General features: G+C 51.2%; 1 protein-coding gene and 1 long non-coding RNA gene across 5 annotated transcripts; one reads left to right on the forward strand and one right to left on the reverse strand.

Annotated features, from left to right (window-relative positions):
• Nucleotides 1-5134: 5134 nt before the first annotated feature.
• Nucleotides 5135-12204, forward strand: ANGPTL4 (angiopoietin like 4). Of its 4 annotated transcripts, none has more exons than XM_081499280.1 (7): nt 5135-5834; nt 6106-6422; nt 6550-6667; nt 9556-9669; nt 9982-10077; nt 10168-10449; nt 11535-12204. In XM_081499280.1, exons 2-7 carry the CDS (start codon nt 6255-6257, stop codon nt 11714-11716), a joined length of 960 nt encoding a protein of 319 aa, XP_081355406.1. In that variant the 5' UTR covers nt 5135-5834; nt 6106-6254; the 3' UTR covers nt 11717-12204. The 4 variants fall into 4 exon arrangements, with proteins under 4 accessions (XP_081355406.1, XP_081355402.1, XP_081355403.1 ...); XM_081499276.1 differs by having other exon boundaries at nt 5135-5679; nt 6312-6422; XM_081499277.1 differs by having other exon boundaries at nt 5135-5617; nt 6271-6422.
• LOC145509846 (uncharacterized) lies at nt 11240-17699 on the reverse strand. The gene is made up of 3 exons (XR_014056498.1): nt 17596-17699; nt 16546-16735; nt 11240-12431 (listed from the first exon to the last, which is right to left on the reverse strand). It is a non-coding gene; the product is annotated as an uncharacterized LOC145509846 (long non-coding RNA).
• Between the last annotated feature and the right edge of the window lie 71 nt (nt 17700-17770).

Raw genomic sequence — 17770 nt, forward strand, 5'->3', positions numbered from 1 at the left:
TCAATCCTGGGTGTCCATTGGAAGGACTGATGTTGAAACTGAAACTCCAATACTTTGGTCACCTCATGCGAAGAGTTGACTCATTGGAAAAGACCCTAATGCTGGGTAGGATTGGGGGCAGGAGGAGAAGGGGATGACAGAGGATGAGATGGTTGGATGGCATCACTGTCTCGATGGACATGGGTTTGGGTAAACTCCGGGAGTTGGTGATGGACATGGAGGCCTGGCGTGCTGCGATTCATGGGGTCGCAAAGAGTCGGACATGACTGAGCGACTGAACTGAACTGAAAGTCAAGTGGTTAGGGGCTGCCTGGCAGGCCAGTGGTTAAGACTCCAAACTTCCATTCAGGTGGCCTGGGTTTGATCTCTGGTCAGGAAACTAAGATCCCACATGCTGCGTGACAAAAAAAAAAAGTTAAGTGGTTAAACATAGAGCAAAGAGAACAGACTTGTGGTTGTCAAGGGTAGTGATGTGGGAGAGGGGTGGACTGGGCAGATGCAAACTATTGTATATAGGATGGATAAACAACAAGATCCTACTTTGGGCTTCCTTGGTGGCTCAGATGGTAAAGATTGCACCTGCAGAGCAAGAGACCTGGGTTCAATCCCTGGGTTGCAAAGATCCTTTGGAGAAGGAAATGGCTACCTACTCCAGTATTCTTGGGGCCTCCCTGGTGGCTCAGATGGTAAAGACTTCATCTGCAATACAGGAGACTCGGGTTCAATCCCTGGAGATTCCCTGGAGAAGGGAATGCCTACCCACTCCAGTATTCTTGCCTGGAGAATCCCATGGACAGAGAAGCCTAGCAGGCTACAGTCCATGGGGTCGCAAAGAGTCAGACACAACAGAGGTGACTAATACTTAAGGAAACACAACAAGGAAACTACCATGTTATCCTGGATGGAACTCCAGAGAGAAAACATTGCTGTAAAGGACATGATGGGCACAGTTGATGAAACTGGAATCTGGACCACAGATTAGATAACAGCATTATGTCAGGGTCAAACTTCCTCAAGTTGCTATCTGTGCTGCAGTTACATAAGCGAACGTCCTTGTTCTTCGTAAAAGAGAGTCTGCAACAGAATCAAGTCTACAACATCTCCTAAAGTGGTTCAGAAAAAAAATTGCATGATTATCTTTTTTTTTCCCTCTGTGTGTATTTTATACACTGTGTGGATCACAACAAACTGAAAAATTCTTAAAGAGATGGGAATACCAGACCACCTTACCTGCCTCCTGAGAAAATTGTATGCAGATCAAGAAGCAACTGTTAGAACTGGACATGGAACAACAGACTGGTTCCAAATTGGGAAAGGAGTACATCAAGGCTGTATATTGTCACCCTGCTTATTTAACTTATATGCAGAGAACATCATGCGAAATGCTGGGAGGGATGAAGCACAAGCTGGAATCAAGATTGCCAGGAGAAATATCAATAATCTCAGATGTGCAGATGACACCACCTTTATGGCAGAAAGAGAAGAGGAACTAAAGAGCCTCTTGATAAAAGTGAAAAAGCTGGTTTAAAACTCAACATTCAAAAAACAGTGAACATGGCATCTGGTCCCATCACTTCATGGCAAATAGATCGGGAAACAATGGAAACAGTGACAGACTTCATTTTCTTGGGCTCCAAAATCACTGCAGATAGTGACTACAGGAATGAAATTAAAATATGCTTGCTCCTTGGAAGAAAAGCTATGACCAACCTAGAGAGCATATTAAAAAGCAGAGACATTACTATGCTGACAAAGATTTGTTTAGTCAAAGCTATGGTTTTCCAGTAGTCATATATGGATGTAAGAGTTTGACCATAAAGAAAGCTGAGCACCGAAGAATTGTTGTTTTTGAACTGTGATGTTGAAGAAGACTCTTGAGAGTCCCTTGGATTGCAAGGAGATCAAACCAGTCAATCCAAAAGGAAATCAGTCCTGAATATTCATTGGAAGGACTGATGCTGAAGCTGAAGCTCCAACACTTTGGCCACCTGATGCGAACAACTGACACATTTGAAAAGACCCTGATGCTGGGAAAGATTAAAGGCAGGAGAAGGGGGTGAGATGGTTGGTTGGCATCACCAACTTGATGGACATGAGTTTGAGCAAGCTCTGGGAGATGGTGAAGGACAGGGAAGCCTGGCATGCTGCAATCCATGGGGTCACAAAGAGTCAGACACCACTGAGCAACTAAACAGAACTGATTTGCTGCTGCTCAGTTGCTTCAGTTTACTTCTTTATTTTTGGCTGTGCTGGGTATTTGTTGCTCCATGTGGGCTTTTTCTAGCTGGGGCAAGCGAGAGCTTCTCATTCTCTCCAGGATGCACAGGCTTAGTAGTTGTGGCACAAGGTTCAATTGCCCCATGGTATGTGGGATCTTCCCAGACCAGAGATCAGACCACTGTCTCTTGCATTGCAAGGCGGAATCTTAACCACTGGGCCACCAAGGAAGCCTCGAAATTGCCTTTTTAAAAAAATCCTCATAGTGCATGCTCAGTGGTGTCCGACTCTTTGTGATCCCATGGACTATAGCCCGCCAGGCTCCTCTGTGGGATTCTCCAGGCAAGAATACTGGAGTTGATAGCCATTCTCTTCTCCAGGGGATCTTCCCGACCCAGGGATAGAACCGGGTCTCTTGCATTGCAAGCAGGTTCTTTACCATTTGAATGAGGGGAGCCCCAGCCAGAACAAAACAGGTGCCAAAGAAACAGTTCATCATGGTGATAAATTACTGCTGGAACAAAGGCATATTCCACAAAGCAGTTTTTAGGATACAGTCCAGGGTCAGCTCCAGGCCCCTGGAGAAACTCTTTTGTAGCTTGTTCACTACAGGTGTCTCTAAGAGCCTTGGGTATATTCTGTGCCCTCTGAAACACAGCACAGAGATAGAAGCCCCTGAGAAGTGGATCAGGAAATGGCCATCAGGTTGAGAAAGTAACTGATCATTTTTCTCAGTTCAAGAAGCCAGGGAGGTGGGCTCCCCTTGTGGCTCAGTGATAAGGAATCCACCCACTAATGCAGGGGACCTGGGTTCCATCCCTGGTGTGGGAAGATCCCACATGCTGAGGAGCAACTAAGCCTGTGCTCCCCAACAAGAGAAACCACTGCAATGAGAAGCCTGCGCACCGCAACTGAAAAAGGCCCACGAAGACCCAGCACAGCCAAAAATTAAATAAATAAATATATCTTTGACAAAAGAAGAAGCAGCCAGAGAGAAGAGCCCATTCTGGGAGACCAGTGACCCTCACTCAGAAAGAGGCTGAGGCCTGGCAGCTGAACCAGCTGGCTGCCTGGGCAGATGGTGGCTGTCTAGGTCTACTCCTTGCCAAGGTTTTGCTCCCCACCCTTCCCATCTGCCTGTCACAGCTGCCGGGATCTGCCATCCTGAAGTCTGGCTCAGCCAAGTGTATGAGTGGTGACCTGCACGTCAGCCCCAGGGCGGGGAGTTTCGGAATTCAAAGGCCCAGCTGGCTCCGAGCCCCGCTGAGTCAACTCTGTTCTTCTTGCCTGTGCTCTGTCTGAGCCAATGTGCCCTGGGTTTTTCCTGGCAGGCAGGTTTTCTATGCCAGCCTCAATTTTTGTACAAGGTATAGGGAAGTTGGTGGGGCTGGAGGGGGAGGATTTCAGTAAAAGTTTGTTAAATAGGTGCTAAGTCTGGAGAAGGAAATGGTAACCCACTCCAGTATTTTTGCTGAGAAATCCCAAGGACAGGGGAGCCTGGCAGGCTACAGTCCATGGCGTCCCAAAGAGTCGGACAAGACTGAGCAACTAAATAGTAGCAGCTCTAATCATGAACGTGGCCCAAATCATGGCCTCATTCAATTCTTCCTCTGTCCCAACTCTGCTCCTACCCCAGGCTCAGAAGTTGGGGTCCTTCCACCAGACTGGGGACTCCATGTAGGAGAGCCGTCTTTTTTGAATTAATGAATGCGAGAGGAGAGGGAGACTGAACATGGAAGAACATTCTTCCATGTAGCCCCTCTTTCCCTTCTGGGTTTCCTGCCTTGGTGCAGGCAAACAGTCAAGACTCTGAAGACCCTGAGGGTGAGTGGGCAGTGGGGAGACAGGCCCCAGCTGGAGATTGAACAAGACAGATCTGGGCCCTGCCACCAGGGCACTAAGTTGCGAGGAGTGGGATGAGGGATGTTTAAGAATCAGGCAAAGGGACTTCCTTAGTGGTCCAGTGGCTGGGACTCCTAGCTCACAATGCAGGGGACCCAGGTTTGATCCCTGGTCAGGGAACTAAAGACCCTGCATGCCTCAACTAAGACCCTGCTGCTGCTGCTGCTGCTAAGTTGCTTCAGTCGTGTCCGACTCTGTGCGACCCCATAGACGGCAGCCCACCAGGCTCCCCCGTCCCTGGGATTCTCCAGGCAAGAGTACTGGAGTGGGTTGCCATTTCCTTCTCCAGGGCATGAAAGTGAAAAGTGAAAGTAGAGTCGCTCAGTCGTGTCCGACTCAGTGACCCCATGGACTGCAGCCCGCCAGGCTCCTCCGTTCATGGGATTTTCCAGGCAAGAGTACTGGAGTGGGGTGCCATTGCCTTCTTCCAACTAAGACACAGCACACCCAAATTAAGAAAAAGAAAAGAATCCCACAAACACATCTGCGATGACGAAGCCTTGAGCAGGAAGGAGAGCGGGAGCCTGGGAGATGCCTCCCCAGGGGGTCCAGCCTGGTTTTGATATGCTCTCCCGGAGGAGGGGATGTTTGCGTGCTTCCGGGCTTCCTGCCTGGTCCTGCTGGACTCAACATACCAGAACCCTCTTCTCTAGCTCTTGACTTGGAGAGTGGGGGTCAGGAATGCTGCCAGGCATGCCGTTCCTGCCGGCGCCGTTTCCCCACTGAACGTGGCTGGGGTGGAGTTGGGGGGGGGGCTCTGAATTCCGGTGCCTGGAAGGGGACTGCGGGGAGAGGAAGTCACGTCTCCCATGGTCAGCAGAGAAGGCACGACGGAAAACGCACATCAGGGCCTGGTGAGAGAAGCCAAACGTTTGTACCTCCCACGGTGCCCCAGACCCCGCATAACTACCCTGCTTCCAGCGTAATGAACCCCAACCCCGGCCCCCACGCCCCGCCCCCGGAACTTCACGCGCCCCGCCTTCCAGGCTCCTCCTTCCTCGCGCGCGCAGCGCCTATAACAGAGGGCGTCGCGCGGGGACACCAAGCCGAGGGCCAGTGGCTGTGATTCGAGTCTTTCCTCTGGCTTCTGCACCGAAACGAGTCCTCCGCCAGGGCCCTCAGGTCTCCAGCCCTCGCATCTCGACCCCAGAGTCTCTCTGGCGCCCCCTCAGTCCTGCCTCCCCGAGTCTCCGCGTTCCGAAGCCTGGACCACCAGGAAGGATGCGCTGTGCGCCGACAGCCGGAGCAGCCCTGATGCTGTGCGCCGCCACCGCGGGGCTGCTGAGCGCGCAGGGCCGCCCGGAGCCTCCCGAGACGCCGCGCTTTGCCTCCTGGGACGAGGTGAACGTGCTGGCTCACGGGCTCCTGCAGCTCGGCCACGGGCTGCGCGAACACGTGGAGCGCACCCGTGGGCAGCTGGGCGAGCTGGAACGGCGTCTGGGCGCGTGCGGGGCCGCCTGCAAGGATCCTGCGGGGTCCGCCGCGCCCCCGCGCGCCCAGGCCAATCTGGTCACTCCCGGCGGCCGCGACGCCTCCCTGGAAACCCTCCGCAGCTTGCAGGTACATGCGCTACTGCCCTGGAAGGGAGTGAACAGGAAGGGGCGCATCCCGAATACGCTGGTCTCTCTCTTTTGCCTGCGGGCTCAGTCGCTCCGTGATATCCGGCTCTTTTGAGACCCCATGGACTGTAACAAGCTTCCCTGGTGGCTCAGACGGTAAAGAATCCGCCTCAATGCAGGAGACTATGGGTTCGATCCCTGGGTTGGGAAGATACCTTGGAGGAGGGCATGAAAATCCACTCCATTATTCTTGCCTGGAGAATCCCCATGGTCAGAGAAGCCTGGCAGGCTACAGTCCATGGGGTCGCAAAGAGTCAGACACGAGTGAGCGACTATGCACAGCACAGGACTGTAGCCCTCCAGGCTCCTCTGTCCATGGGATTCTCCAGGCAAGAACACTGAAGTGGGTTGCCATTTCCTCCTCCAGGGGATCTTCCCAACCCAGGGATGGAACCCGCTCCTTCTGCATCTCCTGCACAGACAGGCGAATTCTTTACCACTGAGCCACTAGGGAAGCCTGGGCTCTTCTGCCCCGGCCTCAAAGGATGGAGAGTTGGAAACAGAACCAGAAGATGAATGGAGAAGGTGGTGGCAGAAAACCGGATCCTCATCAGACTTTTACACTCTCCCCAGACTCAGCTGGAGGCTCAGAACAGCAGGATCCAGCAACTCTTCCAGAAGGTGGCCCAGCAGCAGCAGCACTTGGAGAAGCAGCACCTGCGAATCCAGAATCTACAGAGCCAGGTGCCAGTGCTCGCTCCAGATGGGGAGGGAGGTTCAAGGTGGACCCTGTGGGTCTGGCTGTGGAGCCAGGCAGGTTGAGCAGCCTGAGCCAGCCAGACCTGACATCCTCCTCCCGGTCCTGTCCCAGATGGATCACCTGGCCCCCAGGCACCTGGGCCATAAGATGGCCAAGCCTGCCAGGAGGAAGAGGCTGCCCAAGATGGCCCAGCTTGCCGGCCCAGCTCACAATATCAGCCGCCTGCACAGTGAGTGTCCAACCTTTTGCTGGTCTCTAGCAAACTCCCCCCCACCCCCACTCCCCGACTTACCATTCTTTCCCCTCTCCTTGTCGGGTCCACCTTACTGAGAAAGAGAGAGGCTCTGGCTGTGCATCCTCATGGGAGGACAGGTCTCTGGTGAAGGGGTGACCAGGATATCTCCCTCTTCAGCCCTTACCCTTCCTCTCTGGGCTCCCCATCAACCCTTCTTCCGAGAAAGTCAGTGGGATTTTCCCAAAGCCTCGAGAGCCACTAACTGGAGCAGGGGTTGGGAAAGCGGGTCCAAGAGGGGGTTGAGCTGCAAGGGTGTGGGGAAAGGGGTGGTATGGCTCAAGGACACCTTCCTGGGGGTTGGACCCTTCCAGGAGGGCGGAACGGTGGATGAAAGGGTGCCAATTTGGGAGGCTGGAGCCCCCCTTGGGTTAAAAGAGAATGGCTGCCTGGAAGGGGATGTTCTGATGTTTGGGGCTACCAGGTATTTGTTTTTGTTTTGTTTTTGCTGCGTCACTTGGCATGTGGGATCCTAGTTCCCTGACCAGGGATTGAACTCACGCCCCATGCATTGGAAGTGCAGAGTCTTAACCACGGGACAGCCAGGGAAGTCTGGCCCCTCATTTTAGACTGTGGATCTGGGAAGGGAGACTAAGGCAGGGAACCCCCATCTCCCCAGCCAGTCACACCACTCACTCTTGCATCTCTTACAAGTCTGGGGCCCTTGATCCACGCACCTTGCCTGGCTCTCACCCCTCTACTGACTTGAAAGTCGCTGATCGCCACTTCTCACCCTGCCCCGACTCCTATAAGTTCTAGATCCTTTACTGTGTGTGCCCCAGAGCACCCCAGATCTCCAAACCAGCATGTCTGTAGGTGTCTGACCCTGGCTCCCAGCTCCCCAGTGTCTCTGTCCTATCCTAAGTTCACAGCTCCAGACCTGGCTGGCTTTCCCGTGGTCCTCCTGCCCCATCCCCCGCACTGGCATCTGCGGCAGTCTACAGCCAACTGGGTGAAAGTTCGAATCCCCCTCTTCACACCTGCCCTTGGGCTGGTTGCTGGCTTCCAGCCCTCTGGTCTTGAGGGCTCTCCCACCTCTCAGTCCCACCACCTCCCCCACCGGGAAGGGTAAGGGTCCGCTACACGGTAGCCCTGCCATGAGGGGCTTCTGGGAGGGGTCAGCAGGCAAAGGTCCCACCTCAGGAATGTGACGGGGGAGGGGGGTCACGTGTAGGTTGGGGGACTCCAGGCTCAGCCCTGCCAAGCCGGAGAAAGGTCAGAGCTGAGAAGACAAACAGCTGGTGCTAATGGAAGCCACATTGGTGGTTTGGCCGGCTGCCTGTTGCGATTGGAAGAGAGGAAAGTAGGCGAAAGGGGAGCTGCCTGAGGGGCCGGAAAATGTCACCAATCACTCTGGGCCTGCCCCCACCCCCACAGCGCCAGCATGTTCACCCCACAACCTGAGCCTTCCCTTCCCCCTTCAACCTTTCCCCTACTTTTCCTGCTGGGGTGGGGGCCAGGGACTTCCCCAGTCTGCAGACATGCCCGAGCCATCCCTCAGTCCCTCCCTCCTTCACTCTTCAGTCCTTCCTTCTCCCTCTCAGATGCTCGGGACCCCAGGTGGGGCCTCTATGGTGCCCCCCAAACCCTATCCAGGCCTGATGCTCATTCATGGCTGGAGGAAGCAGAGCCCCTTTCTGTTTATCTCTGTTCTGGCCCCACCCCCACTCTGGTCCATCTCCTTCAATCATTCCTTCATGGCATCTTTATTAAACATCTGCTGTGGGCTGGCATCAGCCAGTGCCAGATGGTGGGCAAAGAGCCATTCCTCGTCCTTGATTTCAGGGACCTCATACAGTATGGGAAGTTGGGGAGAGATCACAGATGGCCCCAGTGTTGGGGAGTAGGAAGTCCTCAGTGCCCCTTAGCTTGGTCTCGGGCTGTTGATGGCCAAAATCTTGGCCTTCTCTGCCCACTGAAGCCGAAGAAAAAAATACGGAGACAGAGTTTGGAGGAAATAGAAAGGTGGCTTTAATTCTCAGCCAGCCAAGAGGGAAACACAGTAGGCTCATGCCTCAAGAACTGTGGCCCCCCCACACCCCCCATGATGAGTCTCGGGCCTTATATAAGGCAAAGGCTCATAGTCAGGAGTCGGTGATGAGGAACAAAGGTGATAGGATCTTGATTTCTTCCTCTTGCATTGTTTCTAAGACAGTCATAGACTGGTGTTAGTAACTCAGTAATTGAGTCTCGCCCTTCAATGGCTCTATGGTCTTTCCAATGTGTAACTACAAGGGAAAGGGTGTTGTAAGGGTAAACCCCAGAAAGGCAGAAGAGCAAGCTTCTTTACAGACATGCAGAGTTAGGAGCAGTTAGAGTAAGAAAAAGGAAACAACTAGGAATGTTCAGGCCTGATTACTGTTCTCTTTATCTTCTTTGTTCTCAGAAAAGGAAAGAAAAAACTCATTCCTCTTTTTCCCTTTTTATTGCAACAGGATGTGGGGGGAGAGGGGAGGGATGGGTGTCAGAGACTTCATCCCTTCTACAAGCTGGGACTTTTAATATGAGGCAGAGAACTGCAGGAGGGAAGAGGTCCCAGGCAGAACACTAGCATATTCAAAGTCCCTGTGGCCAGAGCGTGTGTGCTACCAGGAAGGCTGTGTGGCCAGAGGATGGGCGTTCAGGGTTGGAGGAGGCGGGATGGGTCTGGCTGGTCCTGGGGAGTCATGGACAACTTTAGGCAAGTGGAAGGGGGCACGATGAGCTGAGGAGTGCCCCCTCCTGCCCCTGTCACCTGCTGCCTAGCCCCCAGACACGCCTGTTTCCTGAGACACCCCGAGGACGGCTCTCCGTTTCAATTCCCCCCATCTTTGTCTGTCCTTCAGGACTGCCCAGGGACTGCCAGGAGCTGTTTGAAGATGGAGAGAGGGAAAGTGGATTATTCCAGATCCAGCCCCAGGGATCCCCGCCTTTCCTGGTTAACTGCAAGATGACCTCAGGTAGGGCTGGGCTGGCCCCCAGGTACCCCGAATATCATGGGCCTAGTTGTCTTTCCATCAAGCGCAGCCACTTCTTATTCCTCACTTCCTCCTTCTCTTCTGGGTCCTAGGACAAAGATCTAGGCAGAACCCCCAGTTTACTTGCCAGCTCACCTTCTTCCTTTGCTGGTCTTCCTCCCATCCTGCTGGGGTGGGTGAGCGGAACCGCTCTCCCTGGGTTTAGAGGTGCTTTGGGGTTTAGGGAGCCAAATAGGAGAGGCCGGATCCCTCGTAAGAAGAATCCTCCTGATGACCTCGCACTTTTCTGGGCAGATGGAGGCTGGACCGTAATTCAGAGGCGTCAGGATGGCTCCGTGGACTTTAACCAGCCCTGGGAAGCCTACAAAGATGGCTTCGGAGACCCCCAAGGTAGGTGTTTCCTGTAGGCCAGAGGCACAGGGGGAGGAGGGAGCTACAGATCTGGGGGTCCTCTTCACGGATTGGCCTCTCCCGTGGCAGGTGAGTTCTGGCTGGGCCTGGAGAAGGTGCATCGCATCCTCGGGGACCGTGGCAGCCGCCTAGCTGTGCAACTGCAGGACTGGGAGGGCAATGCCGAGTCCCTGCAGTTCCCCGTCCACCTGGGAGGTGAAGACACCGCCTACAGCCTGCAGCTCACGCCACCGGTGGCCAGCAAACTGGGCGCCACCACCTTCTCGCCCAGTGGCCTCTCCCTGCCCTTCTCCACTTGGGACCAGGACCACGACCTCCGCAGAGACAAGAACTGCGCCAGGAGCCTCTCTGGTAAGCAAGCCCTGTCCCTCCCCATCTTGCCCTTCACCACACAGCTTTTCTGCATCCCTGCCCCGCCTTCAACCCCATCTGTTTCCACGCCACTGTTCTTTGTTTTGGCTGTGTCGGGTCTTAGTTGAGGCATGTGGGATCTAGTTTCCTGACCAGAAATCAAACCTGTGCCCCCTGCATTGGGAGCACAGAGTCTTAACCACTGGACCACCAGGGAAGTCCTTATTTCCGTGCCCCCCTTCTCCTTACTTGCTGTGGACCCTTAGGCAACTGACAACGCACCCCCCTTCATTTTCCCCATCTTTAAAATGGGTCTAGAGACTTCCCTGGTGGTCCAGTGGTTGAGGATCTGAGCTTCCACTGTAGGGGACATGGGTTCAATCCTTGGTCAGGGAACTAGGATCCTGCATGGTGAGGCCAGAAAAAAAGAAGGGATATAACCCCCCTGCCCACACCATAGGACTGCTATGAAAATATTAATACAATGAGATGACTTTGCCACAGGCTAGCCACCAAGACAAATTGAAGGCAGAGCCCACACCCTGTGAAGTGAAACAGATGAAACTGCCTTGTGGTGGGTCGAAGAAGGATGGTTGTTTGTTGTTTAGTCACTGAGTCGTGTCCCACTCTTTGTGACCCTGAGGACTGTAGCCCACCAGGCTCCTCTGTCCATGGGATTTCCCAGGCAGGAATACTGGAGTGGGTTGCTATTTCCTTCTTGGGGAGAAGGATGGAATAGTGATTAATTTCACATGGTTCAATGTGAAACAAACTAGTGAAACACACGACAGTCATAGAAAGGCTTTAATAAATGTCCACCATGTGGCAAGTGTGGAGAAGTAACTCGCCAGGGTCACAGATATAAAAGCTGCAGTTACCAGGATGGGGTGGGGAAGTGCCCTGAGCCCCTGAGGTGCCTTTGTCACAAGCTGGGGTTCCTCAGAACACAGTCTGACAACCACTGCCAAAGTTCTCTCATCTAAAGTGGGTGATGGCCAACACCCAGCCCCCTCCCCACCTCAGCCCCACTGGAGACCCCAGGACCCACAGGCTTGACCGTGTCCCCTTTTCTCTGACCCCGGCAGGTGGCTGGTGGTTCGGCACCTGCAGTCACTCCAACCTGAACGGCCAGTATTTCCACTCCATCCCGCGGCAGCGGCAGCAGCGTAAGAAGGGCATCTTCTGGAAGACCTGGCGGGGCCGCTACTACCCACTACAGGCTACCACCATCCTGGTACAGCCCACAGCGGCCCAAGCGGCCTCCTAGCCTCCTCTCTGGGGCCTGGTCTCAGGCCCCCGGAGGACAGTGACTCTGGTCCACGTGTGGCCACTCCCTGCCTGGGCAGGGGCTCCGGGCAAGGGCTGTCTGGAGCCTCGAGGACAGAGAAGATGCCCATGACTGGAGAGGTCCCCTTGATGAGTAGGGGAGGCTGCAGGAAATGCCCTCTGAGGAGAACAGGGCTGTAGGGCTGCCGGGCACAGACCCCGAAAGTGTGGCACGGAGGGGCATTGAAGCCCGCTCCTCACCCGCCCAAGGAGCAGGGGATGCAGAGGGGACCACTTGGGGGTGGGGCAGCCAGGCCGGCCCTCGATGGCGGGCGGATTCAGTCACATTGACTGGCTGGAGGACCAGGGCTTCCCGTAGGCCTGGGCACCCTCACCGTACCGTGGTGCCTGGGTGCTGTGAGTCAGCTGGCGCCAACAGCGTCCGGGTGGAGCCCACAGAATTCTCGGAATAAAAGTAACTTCAGAACATTTCGTTCTTTTATGTCCTTTGGTTTGTTTTTCGAAGTGGACAGTTTTCAGAGTCTGCATAAACTGGCTCACAGGGTGGAGGGTGAACACTCCAGGGCGCTTGAGGACAATGCTAGTTATCCCCACCATCTCCAACATCTGCTTTCAACTTCCTTCACTTATGGTTTCATGATGGACAACTCATGTTCATTTTCAGAGGTACAAAGCAAAACCCTCATTTGGTCCTTCTGGAAGCAGGTAATAGAGAAAGTTAGATGCTCTTCCTGACCATACTTATGCACATGAATCTTGATAAACTTTTAGTGTCTAGCCACATGAGAGAAATAGGGATGTGAGCTGTGTATTTAATGTTATTATTATTTTTTTTAGTGGTCACATTTTTAAAAAAGCAAAACAAAGAAAAAGGAAATAAAAACAGCTAAAGTTTAAAAAGAAACAAAGTAGGGACCCCCCCCCCCCCCGTGGTCCAGTGGTTAAGACTCTGAGCTTCCACTGCAGGGGGTACAGCTTTGATCCATGGTCTGGAAATAAGATCCCACATGCCTTGTGGCATGGGCAAAAATATATATATATATATATATAAGAAACAAAGTAAAAAAAATTATTTAGGAATGTACTTTATTGAGCCCGATACACCCAAAATACTGCAGTTTAAACGTGGTCATTATAAAAGTTACTGAGATACTTGACATGGCTTTTTGTACTGAGTCTTCTGAATCCGGTATAGATTTCACATTTTTGGCACATTTCTCTTTGGACCGACCATATTTAAGGGCTCAGCAGCCACAGTGGCCAGTGGCCACCATCTTGCACAACCCAGCTCTCCTGTGTTACTTTTTGTTTTTTTTTGCCTTGCCTTGCAACTTGCAGGATCTTAGTTCTCCTACCAGGGACTGAACTCACAACCTTGGCAGTGAGAGCTCAGAGTTCTAACCACTGAACTGCCAGGTAGTTCCCTCTACTCTGCTACATTAATGCGGAGTTTTGTGTAAATTCTTCCCACTTTTGGCTATGTCTGCAACAGTTTTCCTTTAAATTAGCTTTAAAATATATACATATAGGGGGGTGAGAAGGGGTGAATAAAAAGAAAATATATGTGTGTGTGTGTATGTAGTATATGTGTGTGTATGTATATATATATATATATATATATATATGGGCTTTACAGGTGGCACTAGGGGTAAACAACACGCCTGCCAGTGCAGGAGACATAAGAGACACAGGTTCTTCGTTCCCTGGGTCAGGAAGATCCCCTGGAGGAGAGCATGGCAACCCACTCCAGTATTCTTGCCTGAAGAATCCCCATGGACAGAGGAGCCTGGCAGGCTACAGTCCATGCAGTCACAAAAGAGGCAGATATGACTGAAGTGACTTAGCATGCACGCGCGCGTGCGCACACACACACGTATAAATTCAACTAATATTTCTTAAGCACCTACTAAAGGCCAAGCCCTGTCCCAAGTGCTTGGGACACTCTAGTCAACAGAAAGATCCCCGTCTGGGGACTTCCCTGGCAGTCCAGTGGCTAAGACTCCACGCTCCCAATGCAGGGGACACAGGTTCCACCCTGGTCAGGGAGCTAGATCTCACATGCCACAACAAAAGACCCCATATGCCACAGCAAAGATCAGAGATCCCCACTGCTGCAACTAAGACCTGGCTCGGCCAAATGAATAAAGATAAATAAATAAATTTTAAAAAGATTTGTCTCAGCACCATGCATGTATTCCCATTACAGATAAGTTAAGTGTCTCCAAACGGAGACACTGTTATAACTGATGGTCCAAACAGAGACATGTTGAGAGTGAAAGGGGGGTGTGTTGTTAATAATTAAACCAGACGACACACTCCCAGGCATACAGCGACTTATTGACCCAGTTTTTAAAAAAGTAGAGGCATATCTCTACAGCATGTGGAAAACCCATATCACTTGCTATAAATAGGTTAGGAAAACTAAACTTGGTGAAAAAACAATGCCGATGCTTTCAAATTCCAGTTAGAGGGACTTCCCTGATGGTCCAGCGGTTAGGACTCTGTGCTTTCACTGCCGAGAGTGCGGATTAAATTTCTGGTTTCGGAGAACTAAGATCCCGCAAGCTTCATGGATCAGCCAAAATCAAATAAATAGACTCTGAGCTCTCAGTGTTCTGGGCTCGGGTTCAGTCCCTGGTCAGGGAACTAGATCCCACATGCCACAACTAAAGATGCCGCAATGAAGACTGAAGATCACTCCTACTGCAACTAAGACCTGGCACAACCAAATAAATAAAAATAAATATTTTTAAATTTCTGAAAAATACGTCTCTATATAATTGAATATATGTTATATACATATGAATCACTCTACTATACACCTGAAATTAACACAACATTGTAAATCAACTATACTTCAATAAAGAATTAACTGAAAAAAAAAAAAGTACGACTTTCTCAATATGTGTGTGCATGTGCTAACCTGCTTCAGTTCGTGTCCGACTCTCTGCGACCTCATGGACTGTAGCCAAATCGGCTCTCTGTCCATGGGATTCATTCACCAGGCAAGAGACTGGAGTCGGTTGCCATTTCGTCCTCCAGGGTATCTTCCCGACCCACAAACCAAACCTGGGGATCAAGCCTATGTCTCTCCCATCTCCTGCATGGGCAGGTGGGTTCTTTACCACTAGTGCCACCTGGGAAGCCCCATATACACACTACTAAACATAAAATAGGTAACTAACAAGGGCCTATTGTACACTACAGGGAACTATATTCAATATTTTGCAATAGCCTATAATGGAAAATAATCTGAGATTATATATTTATATTCATATATATTCATATATATTTATATGAATCACTTTGCTATATACCTGAAAGTAACAGAACACTGTAAATCAAGTGAAAGTGAAAGTGTCAGTCGATTCAATCGTGTCTGACTCTGCAACACCATGGACTATAGCCCATCAGTCTCCTCTGTCCATGGGGATTTCCCAGGCAAGAATACTGGAGTGGATTGCCATTTCCTTCTCCAGGGGATCTTCTCGACCCAGGGATCAAACCCGGGTCTCTGGCATTGCAGGCAGATTCTTTACCATCTGAGCCACCAGGGAATCCCATTGTAAATCAACTATACTTCAATTTGAAAAGAAAGGAAGAAAGAAAGACTCTGTCTGACTCCTATGTGAAGAACAGACTGTGTGAGGTGAGCACAGAGCAGGGAATTTTGGGAGCAGGAAACTACACAGGTCCAGGGAGTGATGACAGGGCCAGAATAGAGGCAGCAGCAGAGGAGAGGGTGACAAGCGATCAGAAATTTAGGAGGGAGGAGGGACAGAATAGGCGATTGAGGGAGGGGATGAGAAAGAGGGGCAGGGGAATAAAGGATGAGAAAAAGAGAGGAGTCCACAACCTCTGGCTTTGATGATGGGAGTGGGGGGATGGAGTCACAGGAGGAGGAGAGGATATGGGGAAAGAAGTCAAATTTGTGTTTGAGATGCCTAGTGAACATCCCAAGGATGAAGTCCAGGAGGCAATTATAATAATTACTCTAATTAGCACATGAGCTCTATGCTTACACTGGTGCCTGCATGCTCAGTTGTGTCTGACTCGTTGCAACCCCATGGACTGTAGCCTGCCCACCAGGCTCCTCTGTCTATAGAATTTTCCAGGCAAGAATACTGGATTGGGTTGCCATTTCTTCCTCCAGGGATCTTCCTGACCCAGGGATCAAACCCAAGTCTCCTGTGTCTCCTGCATTGTAGGCAAATTCTTTACCACTGTGCCACCTGGGAAGCTCCTATACTTACACAATCATTAATCGAACATTTATTGTGCACTAGCTGTGACAAAGCAGTGGTGGCCACAGACACAGTCCCTGCCCTCACAGGGTTGATGCTCTGTTAGTGGGGGACAGAAACTAAATATGTTAATAGATTTGTGAAAATTAAAAACAGGAAACCTCAACTAAAATTGGCATCAGAGGGACTTCCTTGGTGGTCCAGTGGTTAAGACCCCACACTCTCAATGCAGGGGGCCCAGGTTCGATCCCTGGTCAGGAAACTAGATTCCACATGCTGCAACTAAGAGCCTCCATGACTCAACTAAAAGATCCTGCATGCGGCAACTAAGACCCAGCGCAGGCAAATTAGAAAAAAATGGAGTTAAAAAGGCTTTGCAGAGGGAGCTCTTATGACCTGCCACTCAATTACCCCAAACAGGAAGACATCAGTTACAGACCCCAAGAGACGCACCTTACACTCCCAAACCCAAACTGCTGCTACTTTACTAAAGTGGGAGCAAAGACTTTCTTCCTGCCCAGTCAATGGAAACACCACAACTCAGCCAATCAAAAGCTGGCCTCACCTGAAGGCTTTCATTCTTCTGTTGTACATGACTTCTTGTTCCACTCTTTTTTCTATAAAAGCCTTCCATTTTGTACAATCCTAAAGGAAATCAACCCTTAACATTCATTGGATTGGAAGGACTGATGCTGAAGCTGAAGCTCCAATACTTTGGCCACCTGATTTGAAGAGTCAGCTCACTGAAAAAGACACTGATGCGGGGAAAGATTGAAGGCAGGAGGAGAAGGGGCCGGCAGAGGATGCGATGGTTCGATGGCATCACTGACTCAATGGACATGATTTTGAGCAAACTCTGGGAGATGGTGAAGGACAGGGAAGCCTGGGGTGCTGCAGCCCATGGGGTCGCAAAGAGTTGGACACAACTGAGTTACTGAAAAACAACTGGGAGTCATCTCTGCTTGACAGATGAGATGCTGCTTGATTCATGAATCTTTAATAAGTGCAATAAGATCTTCACATTTACTCGGTTGAATTTTGTTTATTAACAGGATCGAGAGGGAATACATACTTTAATATCAAGGTAAGATAAATAAATCCTCCTTAAAGGGGAGGAGATGTGGAATAAAGCAGGATAAAGAGACAGAGAAGGGGAGAGTGTCTGACATCCCAGATGTTGCTGTTTAGTCGCTCAGTCGTGTCCGATTCTTTGCAACCCCATGGACTGTAGCCCACCAGACTCCTCTGTTCACGGGATTCTTCAGGCAAGAATACTAGAGTGGGTTGCCATTTCGTTCTCCAGAATCAAACCTGCGTCTCCTGCTTGGCAGAGGGATTCTGACATCCAGTAAGGATTTATAAATATTTGTTAAACAAAGACCCAATGACCGACGGTGGGTGGTAGATTAAGTATCTGTTTAGGTCAATGATCTAGTTATACTCCAAGATTCCCCAAGGTTTCTTCCCTGTTACATAGAGTGAGGAAACTGAGGCCAAAGCAGAGATGGAAACTGCAACCCAGAAAGAAGGGGACCTCTAAGCAGAAAAGGTCCACACGCAGATGCCCGCCAGGAGGGGTCATTTACTGGGGCAGTGAGGGTGGGAGTGGGCTTACCGCAGAGCAGCGCGCATTGACCTATTACGTCATCGGGACGTTAACTAGCGTAACACTACCTGGACGTAGCCCCATTTCCCTTCCCGGACAGCTCCTCTGGTGTGGCCCAGTACTATCTGAATCAAACCTCTCATTGGCTACTCGCCCCGTCAATCCGTTCCATTCTTCCAGTCTT

The sequence above is a fragment of the Giraffa tippelskirchi genome, chromosome 6 (genome assembly GCF_054371585.1).
Source record: "Giraffa tippelskirchi isolate mGirTip1 chromosome 6, T2T-mGirTip1v1.2.pri, whole genome shotgun sequence".
Classification (NCBI taxonomy): Eukaryota; Metazoa; Chordata; class Mammalia; order Artiodactyla; family Giraffidae; genus Giraffa; species Giraffa tippelskirchi.

Excerpts from the sequence above, each read along its gene's own strand:
- ANGPTL4 (XM_081499276.1), top strand. The coding sequence starts at position 5,341 with ATGCGCTGTGCGCCGACAGCCGGAGCAGCCCTGATGCTGTGCGCCGCC. Across the intron at positions 5,680-6,311 it reads AAACCCTCCGCAGCTTGCAG|ACTCAGCTGGAGGCTCAGAA; the intron begins GTACATGCGCTA and ends CACTCTCCCCAG. Across the intron at positions 6,668-9,555 it reads CAATATCAGCCGCCTGCACA|GACTGCCCAGGGACTGCCAG; the intron begins GTGAGTGTCCAA and ends TCTGTCCTTCAG.